The sequence below is a fragment of the Microchirus variegatus genome, assembly GCF_963457635.1.
Source record: "Microchirus variegatus genome assembly, chromosome: 1".
In the NCBI taxonomy this organism is placed as follows: Eukaryota; Metazoa; Chordata; class Actinopteri; order Pleuronectiformes; family Soleidae; genus Microchirus; species Microchirus variegatus.
This window is the reverse complement of record NC_139802.1, coordinates 34,351,505-34,375,268: the sequence shown is the minus strand read 5'-3', so window position 1 is coordinate 34,375,268 and position 23,764 is coordinate 34,351,505. Positions and strand designations below refer to the sequence as shown.

Here is a 23,764-nt window from a genome sequence, read left to right as displayed (position 1 = left end):
TCTGGTTGTCACATCGTGTTTTACAATATTTGTTCATAAAGTCACTCAGGTAGCAGCAAACATGCGCCATGTGTTGTCCGACTGAGAGGTGAATTTCATTGTTTTGCTTCGAAAGTCAGGATCTATTGCACTTTGTCGGATTGCTGCAGATTTAAAAAGATATTCCAGCCCTCTAATCTCATTACAGTCTCTTTGGTGATACATTTTTGGGGTGATTTATTTGATCACATTTTAGCAAGGCTTTCTCATAGATATTTGGGGTGGTTGAGGAAACAAAGTGCAGAATAAAACCCTGACCATCTTGCTCTCCGGGTTGCTTCTGTAATTTGGATAATCTCAGCAGCCTCTGTATAAACTGAAGGAATTAGGTAATGTAGTCCTTTTTTCCTGAAAAGGCACCTTTTCAGAAAATCTGGGATTATGTCATGAGTTCTCGTTGAAAAATGTTCAGTCACAATGCACAGCCCATTGTTGCAGGGAATTCCTGGAAACTTAAAACATTCTTGTTCTTTCATGACATACACACCAGACCTGTCACCTATTGGGCATGGAATAGGGATAATTTGAGATTCTCATTTACATTTTAAGTAAAAAAAAAAAAAAGGTCTGCAAATGATAAGAAACTCCACCTTTTTGTAATCACACCCAGAGACTACAGCTGCAGCAGATCCACGAGTGGAAACTGTCAAATCTGATTCCGTAAAACATATTTTCTTTAGACAGCTTTTTCTGTAAAAGGAGCAAAATCTTGGAACTTGCTTGAAATCTGCTGCAAATTTCACAAAAAAGGGACAGATTCAGCAACAAAACTGCAATGCAATGTTTTTGTATTGTGTGTTTTATACTTAGTTTACTAAAGCCCTTGTGTTGAAAATAAGTATCTGCTAGAAACACTATGCATGCAGTGAACAACAGTTAGCAGCGAATAAACCACCATAAAAGTGTCAGATGCTTCGCTTGGAGTTTCTGACAGGTTCTGTGCTAATCTTTAAAGTTCCAGTATGTAAAATTTAGCTGGAATCATATATATAATTAATTAGAATAAGTAAACATTGTTTTGAGTTTCGATGCTAACTGAAGGCTGCATACAGTAGGTTCTCCGACACACTTGGATGGGAAGGATGTGGTGAAGAATATTCAGCTGCAACAAGCAACAATAAGGTCACATCCACACGGACACAGAGCCAAACATAAAGAATCTTTTTCTTTGCTGTTTTAAAAAAAAAACATTTCATGTAATCATGGCATTAGTGGAAGGCCCCTCAATGTTGCTAAATGTTACACACAGTACCTTTAAAAATGAGTGGGCAATGCTTTATTTCAGTGCCAAGTAAATGTTTCTTGAAGATAAACCGCACATTGGCCTTTGATTGGGGCAGTCCAAGACACACATGTGCAATAATTATGCCCTTTTATGATTGTTATGATTGTTATGTTAGATGGATTGTTAGAGTAATAAAGGTGTAGCGCTCATTAATGATAAATGACAGAATTCTGACAAATTTGTGAACTTTTTTATAGGAAATGAGCATTTTGTTTGCATAAAGGTATTTGGAAAATGGAGGCAAAATCAATGTGTGAAAATATATATATATTTTTTTTTTTTTTTTTTTTTTACAAAACACTGACTCAAAAGTGATGAAAAACAAACGTATTATTGTTATATCTTTTTATTTAATTTATTTTATTAATATGACTATCATTCATAAACACGTACCTAGTATATTCAATTCGTGCACGTAAACGCAGCATAATGTTAAACACTGGTGAACGACTTCCTAACAACGTCAGGTGGGCGTGTCCTAGCGGAGGCTGGGCTCCTCTGCCCCGCCCTGTCCGGGATGGTTAGAGGAGAGGTCCGGGGAGGATGTTCGCTTACTACTCTGGTGAAGAAGAGCTCAGCTGATTAACCGGGTGGCTGATAATTCGTCCGGGAGCAGTCGGCGAGGGGCGAGGCACGGAGGCAGAGATTGAAGAGTCAGATAGATGATAGTAAGTACAGACACTGTGATTCGGACCAGACCGGACCGGACCGGACCGGACCGGCATGAGTAAACTTGTGTGCAGTGCTGGTAGCTCAGCTGGACCTCAGTCTGTACATTAGTCAATTTAACCTTGTATTAACTCTTCCTGTTAACTGACCACTAATGGTGTTAATGTTGTCATATTGGCATTATATTCATGTGTGTGTGTGTGTGTGTACTTTTGGTTTTTGGTAACACTTTTCTGGCATAAATACTTAGTTAGTCTAATACTTAGTCCTCATGGAGACCAAAACCTGGTCTTAATTAATCTAATTTCTGAGGTTACTGGTTAAATTTGAAACTGTGGTGAGGTTAAGGTTAGGCATTAACTGGTTATGGTTAAGGTAAGGGATAACCTTTTTAGGCTGTCCAAATGAATGGAAGTCAATGCAATGTGAAAAACTCAAGTAAAACGCAGATTAACATAAAGTACACAACCCTGTGTATGTGTGGACCTGGTATTCCTTGTGTTGTGGGGACCTAAATCTGTTTTGGCAGTCGCAATATGGGGACTTCTTCCTTTTCATTTCGTGTAAATTTGATCTGAATTTAAGGTGAAGACATTATTTCAAAGTTAGACTAAGGCTAAGACCAGGGTTAGGATTAGGCCAGTAGTAGTCATGGTTAAAGGTTAGAATGGGTCACCAGGAAATTAATGTAAGTCAGTGTAATGTCATCTGAAGTCATGGAAACCTGTGTGTGTGTGTGTGTGTGTGTGTGTGTGTGTGTGTGTGTGTGTGTGTGTGTGTGTGTGTGTGTGTGTGTGTGTGTGTGTGTGTGTGTGTCCGTGTCTGTGTCTGTGTGTGTGTATTAAAAATATTTTGCCCCTCTTCATGGTGGTTTACACTTGGTTTAACTATCCGGTTCGGTCATCAGTTTGCTTTTAATCTTTTCATTTTGAAGGTTACAGATAGGACAAGGGGGGCTACAGAATTTTTTTTGCTTGTATGAATGTCCTAGAATGTCATACATGTGCGAATAACTCAAACAATATGTGACGCCTGCCATGATCAGTAATATGGAAGGTGGATATAAATGAATCAAGCAAGTGCGGTGATTGTCTTTTTGTTTAAGTTGTGATGAAGATACAGTCCCTGGCTGACAGATTGGTGGGTTGTGTACTTTGGCGTGATTAGGCTACAGCGAGGAAGAGGTGAAAGAGGTTACTGACCATTAGAGCAACAAGCTGATCAAGTCAATACTGGATTAAAATGTTTAAGTGCCTGCAGTTTACTGACTCCGTCCACTGTTAGCCATATCGTGGGACTTTGCATATTCAGGGTTCAGACATTACATAACTAATTAGAGCTGTAATTATTATTTTAAGATTCCGCTAAATCAGTAAATCGCACGTGCCCACATTCTGAAGCGCTTATTGAATTATTCACATTCAAAGGCTATAGCTCTGAAAAGTGCAAATCAGTTTGTACAGGTTCACCTATCAAATTCAGCCCACTTCATATGGCTAGAAAAATAAACCTGTATAAATGTGTGGTGATATGTGGTGGACAAACATGAGTTTTTATGATTTACTTCCACCCGCTATCACCCAATGTCAGCTGAGATAGGCACAACACTGCACCTGACCCTCATGTGGAGGATAAAGCGGTAGAAAATGGATGGATGGATGATTTACTTCCCGTTGTTGATGGCTATACATTGTATAAATGTTGTAAAAACATTGTAATTGTTGTCATAAATACTCTCGTCGTACCTGCTGCTTATGTGTGCGCTCATATTACAACCACACACAAATGGATGTTAGTGTGGAGGTGCTTGCCACTAAAAGTGTGCCTGTGTAAGATTTTCAGATTGTCTAGTGACTGATTTGAGTCTTATCCTGAGGGCGAATTGAGAAAACTAAAGCTAGAATTAACGTCAAAGAAATTCACTTGAACTCTAAAACTTTGACTGTTCACAACACAAAAATGTGTGTCAAATTACCATTTTAGATTCAATATTGTCCTGACCTAAACACGTTATATTCTACATACTGAAGAAAACATCTTTGTTTATTTGTTTCCTGCACAAATGTCACATAGTCATCTTAAAAGTAAATATGCTATTGAATAATTATGTAAAAATTATAATTCCCTCTCATATCGCGATTAGATATTTATGTAAGATCGTTCAAGCCCTAGTACAAATATTAGTCTTACAGATTAATGTGACACACTAGATGCTACTGGAATCTATGATATTAATGTGTCAAACAAAAAAAAAGCCCACATATAATGCAACAAGTCATTGAAATGATGTGTTGATCTCACTGGGAGCAGTTTCATTGTCATGGAATTTACTCAGTGACTTCATCTTCTCTAACCATAGAAAGGTTCTTAGAAAGGTGCTGGTGATCAAACGAGTTTTGCTGTGTGATGTTTGGTCCCTTCCAGTCTATGCAGGCCGGGCATTTATGTAGGTCAACTGCATCTGTCTCACACATTACATCATCCAAACCGTTCATGGCCAAATTTACAAAAGATTTGCACCTGTCACTCCAAGAACTAGACCAATAAATCCCATTTCTGTACTGCTATATGTCAGCCTGCTATTCTACACAATGTCTAATATCGATCCATCCATCTTCTACCACCTTATCCTCTACATGAGGGTTAAAATAAAGTGCATTCAATATGCAAACAAAATGCACACAAATAAAGTAAGTTAATACAAAACTGAAAAACTTTTGAAAAAGAGGTACAACTGCCTCCATATGTCTGTAAAATTCTGCGATGTCTTCTGAAGCATGTCTTATTAATCATGTTTGTGAAGATGGATGTTATTGGACAAATTAATCCACACTTCTTTAACTTTAAAGGCAGCTGATGTTCACTCAATCAATGTAGACTTCAGTTCCTAACCCCATGATGATCTGACACGTTTCCATTTCGTTTGTTTGTTTTACATTTACATTGCGTTCCATATTAAAGTGATAGTTCCGGTTTTTGTGTGGTTGTAAGAGGAATTGATATATTAACAAAAATGACTATTTGACAGACACCCGCTGTGACTGAAACTGTCATGCAGGGAGAGAAGAAAAACATAATTTACTTACTGAAAGCCTCACCTAATTAAATCAGTGCTTGCTTAAGTCTATGCTATCTTGGTACCTTTTAGTTCACAGAGACACAGGAGCTGCTGGTCCTCTGCTGTCTCATTTGGCAAGTTTGTGATCCTTAGAACAATCCAAACACATATTCACAGGGTATCATAGACTAAAGCTGGTGTATGTAGGTCTTTTGTTTAGCAGCAAAAATCTGTTGTTCCTTTTGTCCTTGACAACAGTTATCTTATCACTGGGAGTGAGTATACAGGTCCTAGGCGGGTCCATTGGAATTTTAGTGTTGATATTATGTTAAAGGGGACATATTATACCTTATTTCTCTAAGTTAACCTAGGTCCCTGGTGTCCTAATGAACATGTCTGTGACATGCTTTGGTCAAAATACCATAAGGATGAAGCACTTCAAGCAGTTCAATCACCCTGCCAAAACAGCCCTGTTCAGAACGCTCGGTTTAGCAGTATCTCTTTAGGTCCACCTTAAAGGTCCACCTTAAAAAAAAGTAAAACCAAACTTAAGGGACAGGAAATGACATCAGCCACAGAGGCTTCTGGGAGCTAACAGCAGTTAGCATTTGGAAAAGTGATCAATTGCAGGCTCTAGCAGGCACATAGCCGTCATATATAACATGTATCCACTGGACAGATAAATCAGCTGAGGCAGGAAGTTTGTGTAGAACTCTGTGCTGCACTGTGGAGCCAAGAATAGAACTTTTCGCGGAGTTCCGGTTTTTCGATACCGTTGCCCTCGCCAGCACTCTCGCATGTTTTACGGACAAAGCAAGCTCCGCGAGAAAACAATTACAGGAATTTAGCGCATTGTGACGTCCAAATGAGCGCAGAGGTCAACATCGCATGTCTCATCTCCTGTACTTAGACTGAGGAGGACCACAAAAACATGACTGAGTCATCTTTTTTCACATTGCCGACTGACAGGGCCTCCAGAGTCCCAAATATAAGGATTTAAATGATTAAAAAGTTGATTTTGCATAATACATTCCCTTTAATACTCATACAACCAGACCAAAAAATATATTATATATATTATATATAATATCCCTTTAAAATCACTGGTCATCCAGGAACCTTTTAGGACCTTATTGTTACTGTGAAGCAGCCGCCAAAAATATGCATATGATTTGTCTAATACACACCAGTAAAACAGGATGTAATTAACAAATAAGAAAGGCAGAAATTGAAAGATGCATTTCTGTTTGTTTGTTGTAATATGCAATTTTACTATTGTCCTTCGTGAGCGTAGCTTTGCACTGTTGGCCCGCACTTTCCCAGCTTAGCAGCTTATTCAGTTTGGGCTGGCTATGTAAGAATGCTATATACAGCAGGAGGCTAATCCAGGTCCCTTGGCCTTAATGCCAATTATCAGATCATGGTGAGGGCATTGAAATTAAGGCACCAAAATAAAGAAATGAGAACCGTCACTCGGCGAAAGTCATTATGATATTTAAGGAACAGGAAAAAGCTACCAAAAGTAAAAAAAAATAAGTAAATAAAAATTCTATCTTACTGATCCTCTGACACAAAACCGTCAATTATCAATGTAACATGTCAATTTTCATTTTTGTAAACAGATGTCGTTTTGCACCTGATTTCTGTTTGTGTTCTTGGTTGAATAATCTTTGAGTATCCAGTTGGTTTTTGGCAGATGAACATTTAGATGAACATTTTTCAGCTTTTTTTGTCCTGCCCTTTATCCTTGGTCTGTAGTGCATTAAGGATGGCAAGCACAGGTCAAGAGGTTGCTCTCGGTTTGTTAAGTTGATTCCTCAGCTGGCAGCTTCAATTCATCCTCAGAGGACAGGAAGAGAGAGAGAGCCCTATGTGTCTCTGCTGATGTTGATCACAGGTTATGCAATCAGCCATGCCACATGTGCCAGCTGGTAGAGGGACTCAGAGATGGAGAGGATGTTTTTTTTTTAATCCTCAATGACACAGCATATATTCTGTGTAGATTTGATGACCTTTACTGTGATGCATTCAGACTTTGTGTCATTTTATGACATGCTTTATTCAGTAATGTGTAGCATAGTAGTGTCAGGTCAATTTATTAATCGGTTGATTAAATCAGTCAGCATTAGCCTTTCATAGATATTTTGGTATCAGTGTCCCATTATGAAAATGTGTAAAAAAAAATAAATAATAATATATAATATATATATATGTATATATATATATATATATATATATATATATATATATATATATATACATATATATATATAATATATATATTATATATTATTATTTATTTTTTTAAATAAAACATTTTATGTTAAAAAAAAAAGATTGGTACTACTATTACCAATACTACTAGTATTTTGGTACTATTTGTTTTTTATTTATAGTTCTAATTATAGTTATGTACTAATAGTGACCTTTAGAGGGTATAAGACGAGAAGTAAACATTACTGCTGTTGTGACTCAAAACACTGCGTGCATTTCTACTGTTGTGGACAAACCAGGTGGATCATGTAAATTGTCATGAGCATCAGGTCAGACAGTTAACTTTGTTTTTCTTCTGTTATGGGTCCTGTCCAACAGCCGAGGTTTCGCCGGCGGTGCCACAATGACGAACGTTTGGGAAGCTGCCGCGCTGTTGTTGATGCTATTCCTCGCGCCGAACGCAGAGGGAACGACGCGTAAGTGTTCAAACCTCACTCTCAATATCCTCTTTAAAGGCCCAGTGTGTAAGAATTAGTGACATCTTATGGTGAGACAGTAGATTGTAACATAAGGACGACTCCATCACTCTTGGATGTCATTCTTTGTTTTTGTAATAAGCTTCCATTCATATACCCAAGATTATTTTTTATTTTAAAACAATTATTCTCCACAAACATACTAGTGAATTGAATTTATGCCTGTGAACCATGTTAAATGGTACACTCTGGACTTTTAAATTGCTAGTAATGAGTTAGGAGGAGGCTTAATTAGTCATGATTTGTCACATGGTTAATTGCAGTCCACATAAAAAATTAAATCTACTATGATTCTGTGTTTGTTTTTATATATTATATTTTGATTTTATCTTATTCTGTAGGCTACAGCCCTCCAGGGAAACCTGCGCTGACCAGCTGTAGATCTCCTGAAAAAGAGACTTTCACCTGCTGGTGGAAGCCCGGTTCAGATGGAGGACTGTCCACTACCTATGCTCTGTACTATCGCAAAGAAAAGTGAGACCCTCTCATGTGTCATGCAGAAGCACCAGTTTGTTGTTCTCGAGCAACATCAACATAAACTCTGCGATCATTAAAGCATCTACTGAGATTTAAATCCAAGTGTTTGCACATGTGCCAAAGTGACAGGTACATAGTACGTCAGCAGAGTTATTGTCCGCGTATTAGAGAAACGGCAAATCTGACAACTTAAACCCAGGGTAACACAAGACACTGGCATAGCAAGAGAGTGATAAAGTAGTACAGTTAAAAATTAGATTAAAAGGTAACTGGAAACAAAGTAGTCATGCACTTTTGTTTTTGTTGGAGCTGATATCTGATATCTGATATCTATTTTGGACATACTGTCGTCCCATTTATGTCTTCCTGTATGTGTCATATTGTCCATTAAACACACGCACACAAACACACAGTTTCAGGCAGTGCAGCGTGTGGGATACATGCTGTTCTTTGCAGTCAAGTCCAAATGTACACACGTGATAACATTACGCGTTGTGCCCCTGCCTCTCTCGCAGCTCTGAGACAGTGTACGAGTGTCCCGACTACCACACAGCCGGGGAGAATTCCTGCTTCTTTAACAAGAATGACACGTCCATCTGGGTTAACTACAACATCACAGTAGTGGCCACCAATGCATTCGGCAGCTCCTTCTCTGACCCAGTGGATATCGATGTGGTCTACATTGGTGAGTGGATGTGTGCTCCATTTTCTGTTAGGGGACACCATTTATTTATCAAAGCATGTTTTTATTAAGTTTTTGTCAAATTGCCAACCTAAGAATGTCTGTAGAGAAACAATGTTTTTTAAGTATTCATTTAAAAGGTAATTATAACACTGTTTATAATCATTTAAAAGAATACAGCTCATTCCTCTGTGAGTCTTTATTTATAAAATAATGATAAGTGCTGCACTTTTTCCTCCTCTTTGTGTCCCAAGATATGCAACTCCAGGTTAAATAGGTACTGCTATCCAAATTAAAAAAATATTGGAGAGCGCTGTCCACCCCTCCCCCCTCCTCCCCAGAGATTTATTGTTGCCAGGTAGTTGGAGGAATAATCCCACATGAACAGAGAGACTGTTCTATGAGGAGCTACACTTCTACACCTCTGCCACAACATATACTGTATATATGTAAACAGAATTTGCAGACCGGAAAGTTTATTTTAAATTGTGAATAAAAATGACTGCATTGTTGTTATCAGTGAAGCCAGCATCTCAACTTATCATGTTTCCTTAATCTCTGATGACACACATGGTCATTTCAGACATTTGTAAGAAACACACAGTGTACATACAGTAAGAAATGAAGGAAGTAATAGGACTTACAGCCATAGATAGACAGACAAGACACAAGAGTTTATTTACTGAACACATGAAGTAATGCAGTATAAATACTGGGTGCATCTTATAAATATTGCATGAGGTAGTGAATTTGTCACGTTGCTCGATACAAAAGGCGTGAATGTCATAGAACTAAAAAAAAAAAACCTTGAAGTGACTTATCTGCATGTGCTCCTCTTCCCTTTGTCTCTTGTGGTTGCGCTGACCTGATATTACATTATCAGTCTGTCTATTTCGTTGTCCTCACATTGCTGAACTATTTGACTCCCAAGAAGATAACCCAGATCCTTTTATTAATCTCAGCAGTGTCGTCACGTGTCAGTAAATAGTTGGAAAGTTCCTCGTGCTATGTGACAATTGTTTAGAGGAGGAAACGAGAACGAACAACTGACTTCTGTCGCTATTTTCCTCTGATCATCTCTCTCACGTCACATCCTCTCTCCAGTCAAGCCTAATCCTCCTGAGGAGCTGAACGTGACCATAACGGAGGACAAGGGCTGGCCCTACTTCCGGGTGTCATGGAAACCACCACATAAGGCCGACACCCGCTCCGGTTGGATCACACTCATCTACGAGCTCCGTGTTAAATTGGAGGGAGAAGATGACTGGGAGGTATGGAGCAAGTTAACTGCCCAATGAGTCAGGGACCAGTGGTTATAGACTTTATGTGAAGCATGTGCAATAGCTACCTTTAGTTTTTGAAAATTGGATTTTGTAGTGGAGACACACTGGAGATGCATCACATTTACACATTTACATTGAACAGAAGTTCAATATGGTCTCAAAGTGGTTTGGCAGATCGTACAACAATCCGTTCTCGGTGTACACTCTAAGAAATAAAAGTGCTAAGTGGAACCGTATAAGGTTCTTTGGCTTGTCCACTTTTGGAGGGTTCCACCAAGAACCCTTTTAAAACCCTTTATTCAGGAAAGGGGTTTTAAAGGGTTCTCTGGATCAAAATGATTCTTACTGGAACCATTAGTGTTACCAAGAACCCTTGAAAAACTCTTTCTCCGGGAAAGGTTTTTTCAGAAGCAAATGGTTCCAAGTAGAACCTGGCGCTATCCGATCACAGAAAACGCATTATAAAGGGGCCATTATATAACTTAACTAGAAAAGCACTCGGAGATTGCAGACCTCTGCGCAGACCTCTGCGCAGACCTCTGCCAAGGCATGTTGCAAAACATTCAAAAATATTTTTTTAAATCTCCATACATAATGTATGCAGTGGTAGCTTGAGTGAATAACCGGATTGTACCAATTATGTGTGTGTGTTGTATTTCCAGATGCACCTCGCAGGCCAACAGAAGATGTTTAACATATTCAGTCTGCGGTCAGGTGGTACATACCATGTCCAGGTGCGCTGTAAGCCCGATCACGGCTTTTGGAGTGAATGGAGTTCCACGGCCTACACCAAAGTTCCTGACTGTAAGCTATCTTCCAACAAGTATGCATAGTCCAATACAGTTTCACATTATGAAAGGTACAAGGCAGGTATTAAAGGAGCAGTAAAACATTTTGGGAATTATGTTTTGTCACTTTCATCAATTTTGCTCTCACATCAACACAAAGATGGCCCACTGGTGTGGGATTAAGTATATCCTGGGGTTCACACCTAAAACCACAATGTGTGATTTTTATTATCATTATTTATTTTAGGGGTTTAACGGCTCACCCACTCATCTACTTGGACTCCACTGAAGCATTGAGGCAAATACATGCTTCCTCCAGGCCAGTCTACACAGTTTCATAGTTGAGATCTTGTCCGAGTGACTGCACCATACAAGGCCTTAGTTTCATAGAACAGCTCAACTTACTGAGGTAGCAGGGGGGCAAATAAAATTAAAATCAGGCAGTAGACTGATGTGGATGTTGGAAATGCATCCAGTAATTTATATCATAACATCTTAGAAGTCTTGCCAAGATACTTAAGGTTTGTGAACAAGCAGGTACAGTGGATCCTCCTCTGCATGATTTATGGATGTCAAACTGTTTATGAGAAACTGTGAAACTTGTGTTTGAGCCAATTAACTCCCTTAAGGAAAATGTTAGACATTAAGTCAAATGTAGTTAGGTTCATAGATTTACACATTAACAGAGCTCTAATTTGTCTCCTACTGGTGGCCATTCAAGAGACTACAGGTTTCATACACCTCTGCACTGACCTCATTATTATCCAGTCTACTGAAGCTCCAGCCCCATAATTGAACACATATTTAGGAGCGCGTCCACATCAAGCTAACCATGTAGCATAGTTCCCAAAAATGTGTGCTATTCCTTTAAGCACAATGATGTAATCGAACACCTTTATTTCAGTAATCACCAAAGAAGAATGGGATTAAAGGTCATATGTTGCGTTATGTTGCTTTACAGATTTCCACCGAGAGAAGTCGATGTGGGTCCTCATTACTGTCTTCTCTGCGTTCTTCTTTCTCATCTTCATGTGGTTTTTACACGTGAACAGCAACAGGTAAAAGAAGGAAGTTTAACTATATTATAACTACATAATCAATATTATAATGTAGAGATATTTGTATATTTTATTTAAATCAACATGATTACAACTTCTTTGGCAAGGGGATATTGTTAGTGTGATAGAGTAATACTTAGGTGTTTATTTTAACATTGTATTACATATTTTACAGTAATTTGTTATGACTATCTGCATGTATGTATTTTGAATGCCAATTTGTGATTTTATTATTGCAAGCTTAATATACATCACAAAAACTCTATATTGAGATCAAATTTAAAAAAAAAGTCAAATGCTTACAAACTACATTTACATACTTGCTGATATTGTAGGTTTTCCTAGTGGCCAGATGAGTCAATTCAGATATTCATCAGTGCTCTCAGGAACTGACTTTAATATCTTTTTTTTTTTCATGTGAGAAGTCTGAAGTATTATATTCTGCCACCAATCCCTGGTCCTAAAATTAAGGGATTTGATAAGCAGCTTCTCAAGGTAAAGCAGCAACACACTAAACAATACTTTAATGCATACAAATAATCATGTTTGAATAAGAAAACAAAGCTATGTCATGTTTAAATCTTGTGTCCTCTTTGTGTGTAGAATGGCAAATCTGATGAGATCTTCTGTGCTCTGGTGGTGCCCGATTTCCCACCAACCACATCATCCAACTGTGAGAACTTGGTGGTGGAGTATTTAGAGGTGTACGTCCCCGAGGAACAGGAGCTGATACTGGAGGAAAGCAAGAGGCTGCATAACAGTCTGAAATGCGAGGGCTCCACATCTGACAATGACTCAGGCCGGGGCAGCTGCGCCAGCCACACTCTGCTGATGGATAAGTGTGGAGAGGCAAAAGGAGACGAGAGGCGAACAGATGACGAAGGAAATCCAATGGAGATGGGGGCACAGATGCACCAGAGAGACTGGAATGAGGACACATTGCCCAGTGCTCATCAAGACATTGTGAGCCCCGACATGTCCGGTGGCAGGGTAAAGACGTGGCCATCGGTCTATTCTCCGCTGCATCAGTGCGGCTCCACTTCACTGAATCAAATGAACTCACTTGCAATGGCCAAACAGCACTGCCTCTCTGACAATCTGTTACCCCCACGCTCTGCTTCCTCCTTCCTCGCCCAGTCTGGCCGTAGCACCACAGAGACTCACAGACCAAGTTATTGTGAGCTCTACTCGAGCGACAAGCAACTTTGTTCCCTCAAATCCCGAGCGCAGACTCCCCGAAAACTACAGGCGCACAGTGACGTCAACATCTCCAACATTAGCCACAAACAAGCAGGTCTACAGTTGCCTGCTCTCCAGCCCACTGAGTATGTTGAAGTCCAGAGGGTCAATAAGGAGGATATGGTGCTTCTCCAACCTGTAGAGTCAGGCTGTGTGTGTGGCGACGGCTGCCCGCAGGTGTGCCAGGACGAGGACTACAGCAAAGTGATGGGGGTGAACAGTGACAACATGCTGCTGCTCCACAGAGCTGTAATGGAAGGAGAGGAGGTGAGGTCTCCATGTGAGAAGCAGGAGACTAATGGATGCATCACATCATCCATCATTACTGCTACACAGAAGCCTACAGATTGTATTCCTACTGTGACACCAGTCCAGAAGGAAATGGGCCTGGCAGTGAGTGGTTATGTTGATACTGCCGCGATGCTTACACTGCCCTCTCACTAGCTCTACTAAAAGCCCAAAAGACAGGTCTGGGATTTTGCAAGATCTGTTTTAGGATGGGACAAAGACAAAACGCAAAAACACTGACACTGGATGACTCCTGTGAATAATGGCTGCACAAAATTAAAAGTAATTTGATTGAATGGTGTAAAGAATAATCAGCAATAATCATTCTACTGTCATAACTCTACAATTGATTATATAAAGTATGTGTTGTTCGCCATGCTGTCATTGTGGCTCAGTTATTTTTGTCTTTTACAGCTCATAACTTGCACCCTTTTTAAAATGTATTTCAAGATGTGAGTATTTATATTTAAGGAATTGGTGTAAAATCAAAACAGCTGGAAGCTTGAAGATCAACAGTTTTGTTTTCAGTTTTTCTATGTGCAACATTTAATCTGTCAAACACTGCATCTATTACAAAAAAGAAAAGTGACAGGTGGGATTGTATGGCTCTATTTTAAAATACTTGTGTATTTATTTTTATATTTATAACTGCTTTTGGTCAAACAAGTTGTACTTTTGAACAGAGTCTATTTTGGGGAATAGGGAATTGAAATGTGTGTAGCTTGGCAAGGTACAACATTAACCAAAAATGACATCATCTCTATTGTTTGACAGGGATAAAATGCTGTGTTTGATAATTTCCTTCCCTTTTGCATGTGTAAGTACATTACTGTACAAAAGTGTTTGGCCAGCATTAGATTTCTTTGGTTTAGTAATGCTATAATCACTATACTGTATAATTACTTCTCAATCACTGTTTTGGAACACATGAAGAAAATAGAGAAAACATGGATGCAGTTTTAAAATAACTCATTATTTCAAAAAAAGAAAGAGTATTCTACATGTTACAGTGTCACATATTTAGTGTGGCCTACCATTACACAGCATTGGCTGTCTTAAAACTGGAGTGGAACTCATTATTAATTATTAATAATACCTGTTTTATGTCAACAAAAATCTGCTGTGAAAAGGGTGTCTTAAGCCAGGTTTACTCAAGACAAGTTTGAGCATTACATACACATGAATTAATGAATTTATTTATTTATTTAATTAAATCAATGACATAAAAGCAACAAAGCTGGTGGTGACTTTTGCACAGTACTGTATGCAACCACTGTAAGCTGTTAGCCAATTATACACAACATGCAATCTAAACACAATAATGAGTCAGAAAGCTCAATACTGTGTAGTAAAGCTACTTGTTATTGTTACCATTTTGTAATAATCAATTACTCAGACACAGATGTTCTACATCAACAACAACAACTACATGTGAATGAATTCAGGATAATGTGATTATTACTGCATAGCTTAAACGGTATGACGTCAGCTGTGTGTTATTATTTTAATAAATAAAATATACATACAAATATCAATAAATATCAATCAGATGCTTTGGTTACAAATTTAAAGAGTCTCCTTTGTTAAAGTTTTTCAAATGAAGCATTGTACTAATACAATGTTGAATTGAGTAATTATTATTATAAATTATTATAAAAACTCTGCCTAGTTAATTGGCCAACATATTCCTCGGTTTGTTTGCTTTTGTTGTTTTCATATTCTCAAAGCTTTTCCTTTCTTTTTCTCTTTAATGGCAATTTACAAGCAAAGTAGGTCGAATAATTGCAGCACCTATCAGACAAAGAGATGAAAATCATACACATTTAAGTATAAGTGATCCCATTTAATAATTTAAGATAAAGTAGCTTAAGTATATTATGACGTAATATGTACAAAACGGAACAGAAATAGTAATTCTGGGCGGTAATATAAATGAGGGCGTTTAAATATTTGCTTTTTCTTTCCAAATAGATCCAATCATGAGACTTGTTGAAGCCTCAACGTGCGTACGCGTCCAGTGACGTCACAGAGGCTTGCGTCATCATTAGCTGTTCGGAGAGTCATGGAGTTGTTGACAACTCTCGCTATATTTAGAGAGTATGCAGAAACTCTAGCGACTTTTTTTTATTTTTTTTTACTGATTAGCGACAAATCTAGCGTCTTTTCCCTGTTGTTTCTGTATACGTTTGGAGACCCTGACATGAAAACACGTATCTTTCACTTCTCAATGAACAGCGGGTGTTCCCGTGGTCCCCGCCCCCCTGTCGTCCAAATTCCTCCAGAGTGTCTCTTTTGCCACTTTCACTTTTCCCGGTTCCATGCCCGGATAAAGGAGTAGAGTTGGAAAAAAAAACAAGAATCTACAGAATTAAGTCCTAAAGACATGTGGGTGTTTTTTTGACTCACTTTTTGTGTCTCTACCAACGACGTTAACCCTCTCTCTGACAGCATACACATAGCAAATTATGCTAATTAGGCTGTGACGTTTTTCATACGATTGATTGACCTTAAGGACAGCCAATGGCTACTGTCCTGTGGAAGGCAGAGCGAAGGAGGCTGAAGTGGAAGTCAGTCAGTCTGCTGCTGCTGAGTGAGACACCCGTGATTCACCCTGCCTTTAACAACATGTCTATAATGTTGTCCTGCGTTATTGGCCGTTGTGCACTTGCACCACGACTCTCCTGCTGTCGCCTCAGTTCGGCCAAATTCCACTTGGCAGCCGGTGAGTTACCATGGAGACCCGCCGAGTTCAGAACTAACTCGTAGAAGTTGTAACTATGTGCGTGTGTAATGTGTGCCCATGTATATTACTATTGTTGTGGGGACGTAAAACTGATTACACAGTCACATTATGGGGACTACAAAAAGCAAGTCCCCATAATGTAAATTACTATAGTTTAAGGTGAAGAAAAGTGTGTGTGTGTGTGTGTTCTTGTTTTTGCCGCATACTGAGGACCAGTGAGGGTTTTTAACCAACAAAGTGAGGTCATTTTTGCCAGTCCTCACTTTGTTTTCATTGAAATCACTTCCTTAGGTCGTAAACATGCTATACTCTGTTTTTTAACCGAGGTCCTCAATTTGGTACAAAACCCGGTTCCACTTGCAGACATTTTATGGTACTGCACCCAGTCGTTCTTTATAGATGTCATCTACAGCAACACATTCTACAAAATAATCCATAATTAGCTGAATATTTGTCATGATGGCAGGTTTGCTTTGCACTGCCGTGATAGTAGATAGACCCAACGTCTCACTGCCAGCTCTCCAACTGCTAGATTTAAGATAATTCATTCATTCATTTATTATCCACCGCTAGCCAATCCCAGCTGACATGGGGCAAAAGGCAAGGTTCAACCTGGATGGGTCACCGATCCATTCGGGGGCAACATATCGAGAGAAAAACAACTATTCGCTCTCACATTCATCCCTACAATGAATGTAGAGCATTCAATCAACCTCAAATGTTTTGGGATGTGGGAGGAAAACCGGGAACCTGGAGAAAACCCATGCACACACAGAGAGAACATGCAAACTCCATGCAGAAAGGCATTCGGTCAGACCAGGTCTTAAACCCGGGTCTTTTTGCTGCAAGGCAACGGTTCTAGTACTCCCTTTAAGACACGTGTCAAACTCAAGGTCCGGGGGCCAAATGTGGCATCCCCACATCATTTTATGTGGCCCGCGAGGTCTATGCTGCTTTAATGCGTGTGTTGACCATAAACTACATTTCCTGCAATGCATGGCGATTGTGTTACCGTGAAGTCACGGCATCCTGCCACTAGATTGCAGTGTAACATTGTATATGCATCTTGCGACGAATGAAATTGAGATTAAAATATCCACAAATGATCCCAAAATGTCCAAGAAGAGAAAGATTGATGCGGATGGAAGGCAGTTTCATGAAAGATGGCAAGGCGAATACATGTTTGTGCTTCAAGGAGAAAAACCGGTACGTCTTTTGTGTCATGACGGTCGTCAAAGAGTACAATCTACGTCAGCATTTTGACACCAAACAAGGAGCCAAGTTAGCCAGGCTAGTCAAAGAATTAAAAGGCAAACTGCAATTACAGCAGAATGTGTTCACAAAAGCCACAACCAAAAACGATGCGGTGGTGAAGGCTAGCTTTATAGTGGCTGAAGAAATCACTCGTGCTTCAAAGTCTTTATATGAGGGTGCGTTTACATTGAGTTACATTTATTCTGTCTTACAGTTACATCCCAGATAGTTTGACAGATAATTATGATTGATAATTATAATAATCATGATCTCTTAAAGTATAGTATACTAGTATAGTGGATAAATAGAATATAATTACTTTATTCATCCCATAGGATCAATAAAGTAATTCTATTCTATTTATCCACTATACAGTACAAGAAAAAAACAATACAAGAATAACCAGTACCTATGAGTGAGAGGTAAGAGAGTTAGTATTTAAAGTGATTGCTTGCGGCAGGAAAGATTTCCTGTACCTTTGGGAGAAGGTGCTCCGCTGGATTATCCATGACGGATAACAGTTTGTTCAATATTCTCCTTTCCACCACAGCCTCTGTAGTGTCCTGTCTGCAGCCAATCAAAGAACCAGCCTTTGTTATTAGTTTATTGAGAAAGCCTAAATCCTGCTATCTAAACTTCAATAAGCAACGGTTTCAATTGTATCCCAGGTGCATCATGTCAGAAATCATCCTTCAAATACTCCACTACAGAAATCCCAGAGATGCCTCCATGCAATTTCACACCAGAGGAATACAAGGTAAAAAAAAAAAACTGTCGCTCGCAGCATCATTATCTCTGTGACAGTTTCAGAAACACAAACACTTTCCCATTTGACTGCTCAGGGAATGTCCAAAGAGCGGATGATGGAGATTCGCAGACGCAACTGCAACCCCATGACCATGAAGATTACTTCCTATAAGAAACCGCTGTTTGTCCACCAAGGCCACATGCAGTGGTTGTGGGATGTGGATGGGAAGAGATATCTGGATTTGTTTGCCGGTGTGGCAACTGTTAGCGTGGGCCACTGCCACCCGTGAGATCTTTGATATGCTTTACTGAAACACAGAGCGATAGTAGATAGTACTAAAATGACGGCATATTTGTTTGTAATCTCCGCATCGACAGGAAAGTAACAGCAGCTGCAGAGCGGCAGCTGAACAGACTGTGGCATACGACCAACATCTACGTCTATCCTCCTCTCCACGAGTATTGTGAGAAACTCGCGTCCAACCTCCCAGATCCTCTAAAGGTTCGGTGGTGGATTTTCAGTTTGAGTATTTGCAAGAGTCTGGATCAGTGAAATTCAAATGTTTTCCTCTCTGCGTTTCCAAATGAAGGTGATATATCTGACCAACAGTGGCTCAGAAGCCAATGACCTGGCTATGCTGATGGCTCGACTTCACACGGGCAACTATGACGTCATCACTTTTAGGTAATGTTTTAAGGTGTAGTGTACCTTGATGTTACACAAGACTGCAATGACGACTTTTCTGTATATTTTTTCCAGTGTCTCACACATTAGAGCCAGGATTATGCGTGCACTAGGATTAAATTCCAACATATTTGTGTGTCTTTCAGAGGATCATACCACGGAGGCAGCCCACTGGCAATGGGTCTCACTTCCAACACTGCGTATAAATATCCTGTTGCCACTGCTTCAGGCTGCACGAATGTATGTATATTATATAATAGCATTTTGATTTTAATAAACCACTTTATTAGGTACACAGGATGCCTCAGGCATGGCTCAACACTAGCATGTTATTCCTGAGCTTGAAAGAGCCCTGGTGTGCATTAGCAGTCATTTAGCCTCTTTCATTCAGTTTTTCCTCTTTTCTCTGTACCGTTTCATGTCTGCATGACTGACACTGAATGCTTCGCTGTAAACAGACCATGTGTCCCGATGTATTCAGAGGTATTTGGGGAGGAAGCCACTGCAGGGACTCTCCTGTTCAGACCACCAGAGACTGTAGCTGTGCCCAAGGTACACACACACACCAAAGTTGTCACTGGAATTGGCTTCTTCCATTTGTTTTCATGAATGGTGCAATGCTGCATAAACGCTTTTCATGTGAAAATGGATTCCCGTTTAGGAAGTCATGTTAGTGTAACCCCGCAGATGAGACACAAGTTGCCAGTTTAAAGTACAGTGTCTCCTACTGTTGATCATTTACCTCTTTTACCTTTAACCTTTCGCGATTCACAGGGATTTTAGTTACCCTGTAACTGTAAATGTTACAACATTTACACAACTGTTAAGCTGAAAAATGTCATACAACAAACAGGTTGGTAAATTAAAGCATCTCCCCTGGCGTCGATTAAACCATATACTACATTTTGCTCATCTACAGGTTTATATCATTGTAATGAAGGTGTATATTTTTTGGGGAAATGCTAATGATTTAATCTTAGTATGAATGACTGTGTCTGTGTTTATCCCACAGGTCACTGCATGGCAACTGACCAATACATTGGTCAACTCAAAGAGACGTTTGCTACTAGTGTCCCAAGTCGAATTGCTGCTTTCTTTGCGGAACCCATTCAGGTGCCAAATCCTGCTGTGACGTTACTTCAAAACACTGAATATAACTGTTTTCTACTGTATTATTATTTAGAAATGATTTACAAAACATACACCTTTGTAATAACTCTTCTCTCCAAGCCTTTGGTGATTTAAAGAAGTAACTACGGCACGTGGATGTGTTTGGATTACACAGGGAGTAGGAGGAGCCGTGCAGTACCCGAAAAACTACCTCAGGGAGGCTTATAAACTCGTGAGAGAGAGAGGAGGGGTCTGCATTGCCGATGAGGTTTGACACTGATATTTTATTCTGTTCAAGAGTTAAGTGTCTGGACATAATGACGACGTGTAAGATTAATTTTCACGCGTGTATGCATGAATGAAGGGACAACTTACATGTGGATTAAACGCCATAGAAATTGTCCTCATCCCTTAAAGGCGCCATATGTGAGAATGTGGCCAAAAACGGTTACTACTCTCCGCCATGGTAGCTAAGACGTAACTGGCAACCTGTGATTGCTCGCTAGCTGAGACTCTTCTGACTGCAATGATTTGTAGACGGCGGTAGGTGGCGCCACATGCCAAAACATGATTTCAAAACATAAACATGATTTGCAGTCCGCAAAATATTTTTTTTAATGTGAATATTTTGTTGTTGGTGAGTTCAGTTTGTTATATAAATATTATTCCTGAGTCTCTGTGACATATTAGACATTAGTTGCTTTAGATTTATTACATATTGCACCTTTAAAAGTTGTGTTAGTTTTAAATATGGGAAAACACATTGTGCATCCATCAAGTTTGCAAATAGGGCAGTTCCATAAAAATGTTTTTTCTTTAACTACTATCCTCTGTCGTGCAATCATTTGCTGTTTATTGGAGCAAATAACCTTTCAGTTGTTAAAAAGGTAGTTTAACTGCATAACTTTTAGATGTAAACAAATCTTTGTTGTGAAGCTTCATTAAAGGCACAGTGTGTAGGATTTAGCAACATGCAAATTCACCATTAAATTTTAATGGTGAACTTGCATGTTGCAGAATGTATGGGTTTCTCTTTCATTATAATATTGTAAAGATAATGATTTAATGTTTGTTGTGAGTTGGCACTAAACAAATAAAACTGAATTGAATAGATCTCACCCTTCCCTTGCAAGCATGGTGGTCCAACATGGTGGCCTCTGGACAGCTCCTGATATATAAATATAAAAAGCTCATTCTGTGATATAGCATTTTCCATGTATATTTCCCATCACTGCATATCAATACTTTCTACTTTACACCTGTTAAAATAATGTATATAAAACACTTTCATCTACTTTGTGCTCATTAACAGGTGCAGACGGGATTTGGGCGAACAGGAAGCCACTTCTGGGGTTTCCAAGGGCACGATGTCATTCCTGATATTGTTACAATGGCCAAAGGCATTGGCAATGGCTTCCCGATGGGAGCTGTGGTTACAACACCAGGTGTGTGATCAAATGATTTTGTAACCTTTTTTTTAAAACATTTTCTGGTACGAACACAAGAGTTAAGAGTTAAGAAATACTCTCTATACATTGTTAATGTGGTAAACGACTATTCTAGCTGCAAACGTCTGGTTTTTAATGTAATATGTACATAAAGATGGTGTATAGAGGCAGGGGTTATGATGGTCTGAATATACACATCATTTGCTTTCCAGAAATTGCAGCGTCGTTTGGCAAGGGCCTTCACTTCAACACGTTTGGTGGAAACCCCGTAGCGTGTGCCGTTGCGTCATCAGTACTTGACGTAAGAATTTGTCCTCTCTTCACCCGCAGCCCTGTATATCAGCACAGGAGAGCTCTGACTGATCACGCTTCCTGTTTTATCACTAATGCAACTACATTTGAAAACATCTGATGCACCCTGAATATGAACAGACTATCAAAGAGGAAGGCATGCAGCAGAACAGCCTCGATGTGGGCACCCATCTGATGACAGAGTTGGCAAAACTCAGAGAGACGTACGAGATAATCGGCGATGTCCGTGGGAAAGGGCTGCTAATCGGCGTTGAAATGGTGAAAGACAAGGTACTGAGCGTAGTCTTCTTAAAAACATGCTGTTTTTAATCTGACTCCCAATCCTGCCTCATTGAGCGTTTCCTCCACAGGCCAGCAGGGACCCACTCCCTCCTGAGGCAATGAACGAGATCTTCGAGGACCTTAAGGACATGGGAGCCGTGATCGGGAAAGGAGGGGTCTACGGACAGGTATTCAAACACACGTCAAAATGCTGCTTTTCATGGCGCCTTCACTGACACCTCTGGGGTTTGAAAAGGTCAGTTTGTATGTTGGTATTCCATAACCCTGGCTTCTATTTGATGTGTTTCATCCTTTCAGACGTTCCGCATCAAGCCCCCAATGTGCATCACAATGGAAGATGCCGATTTCTTCCTGGCGGTATTTAACAAGTGCATCCACAGCTACATGGAAAGAAGATGAGAGTCATCATCACTCACTCTCTGTGGACGACTACCTCCGTCATTACCTTTGCAGTCTTAGTACAATACAAAACTTGTGAATTCACAATCTTCACAGCGTTTCTAACAACTGAAGAAGTCCTTTTGACTTGGATGTAAAAATATTTGTGATATAAACGAGAATATGACAACACACTTTGACCTTTACGTGTCCTCTCTAGGTTTTGTCTGTGTGGCATTTAAGCTGGGCCAACTTGTCTTTGATCAATCACACGACATTTTGTGCAAACACTCACGGCTCCAAGATGATTAATTCTAATAAGACCAAATATATTGGAATCACTAAAACATTTAAACCACAATGTGTTGTTTACTGAAATTCAGTTTATTTCAGATTGTTGGGCTATGTAGTCCAGGTTTTCCTTTTCTTCAGGTACTACTTTTGACTTTGAGAGTGAGCTCTTTCTTCTCACATGCAGGACTGTGTGCAGAGCTGTGCCTCCCAGGACCAAAGTTCAGCAGTGACACATTTAACCATTAACCCAAAGGGCAACAGTGAATCTCCAATGTCTACTCGAAAACAGTTCCACGATAACTGGCAGCATGGAGCAGATGAAACGTTGTCGTTTTGCTGCAGTTAAAAGCTAAATGCTTCTTTGGTCTTGAAACTGAACAAGTGTGAAATATATACAGTATATATAAACACATGCATATTTAGACTTCATCATAAAGCACTAATGAACCTGTCTTTTAAGTACAATGAATTAATTAAGAGCCAATTCTAGATTTCATTAGCAACTAAAACTAATTCTGTAGAACATATATATATGTATTATTTACCTATGCAGTGGTCCATTTAGATATTTTAATTACTGAATACACCAAGCTGATTTTATAGATGTATTACTCATTTTTCAACAATTTAACAATGTTTAATTTATGTATGGATACGTATATTAAACATTGTTAAACGTATATTATACGTGTATATATGTATATATATATATATATATATACACGTATATACATATACGTATATATATATATGTGTGTGTGTATATATATATATATATGTATATATATATATAAACATATACATATACATATATATATATGTGTGTGTGTATGTATATATATACACGTATGTATAGAACAGCATCAGACAGATCAGTGTTGATGCTTTTGAAAGC

At 39.2% G+C, this 23,764-nt stretch overlaps 2 protein-coding genes across 2 annotated transcripts; both read left to right on the top strand.

The window, feature by feature from the left end:
* Nucleotides 1-8,138: 8,138 nt before the first annotated feature.
* On the top strand, nucleotides 8,139-13,772 carry prlra (prolactin receptor a; the record flags this gene model as incomplete). Its single annotated transcript, XM_083902400.1, has 7 exons — nucleotides 8,139-8,275; nucleotides 8,794-8,963; nucleotides 10,065-10,231; nucleotides 10,906-11,047; nucleotides 11,993-12,089; nucleotides 12,512-12,584; nucleotides 12,693-13,772. Coding segments are annotated over 7 exons (1,866 nt in total), but the record flags the coding sequence as incomplete, so codon positions are not given.
* Nucleotides 13,773-16,206: 2,434 nt separating this feature from the next.
* On the top strand, nucleotides 16,207-22,634 carry agxt2 (alanine--glyoxylate aminotransferase 2). Its single transcript, XM_083889264.1, has 14 exons — nucleotides 16,207-16,338; nucleotides 18,282-18,370; nucleotides 18,456-18,646; nucleotides 18,739-18,862; nucleotides 18,951-19,045; nucleotides 19,192-19,285; nucleotides 19,504-19,597; nucleotides 20,058-20,158; nucleotides 20,331-20,423; nucleotides 21,468-21,600; nucleotides 21,816-21,904; nucleotides 22,036-22,185; nucleotides 22,266-22,364; nucleotides 22,495-22,634. The coding sequence occupies exons 1-14, from the start codon at nucleotides 16,242-16,244 to the stop codon at nucleotides 22,594-22,596; spliced, it is 1,551 nt and encodes a 516-aa protein (XP_083745390.1). The 5' UTR covers nucleotides 16,207-16,241; the 3' UTR covers nucleotides 22,597-22,634.
* The last annotated feature ends 1,130 nt before the right edge of the window (nucleotides 22,635-23,764 follow it).

Excerpts from the sequence above, each read along its gene's own strand:
- agxt2 (XM_083889264.1), top strand. The coding sequence starts at position 16,242 with ATGTCTATAATGTTGTCCTGCGTTATTGGCCGTTGTGCACTTGCACCA. Across the intron at positions 16,339-18,281 it reads CAAATTCCACTTGGCAGCCG|GTGCATCATGTCAGAAATCA; the intron begins GTGAGTTACCAT and ends ATTGTATCCCAG. Across the intron at positions 20,159-20,330 it reads TCTTTGCGGAACCCATTCAG|GGAGTAGGAGGAGCCGTGCA; the intron begins GTGCCAAATCCT and ends TGGATTACACAG.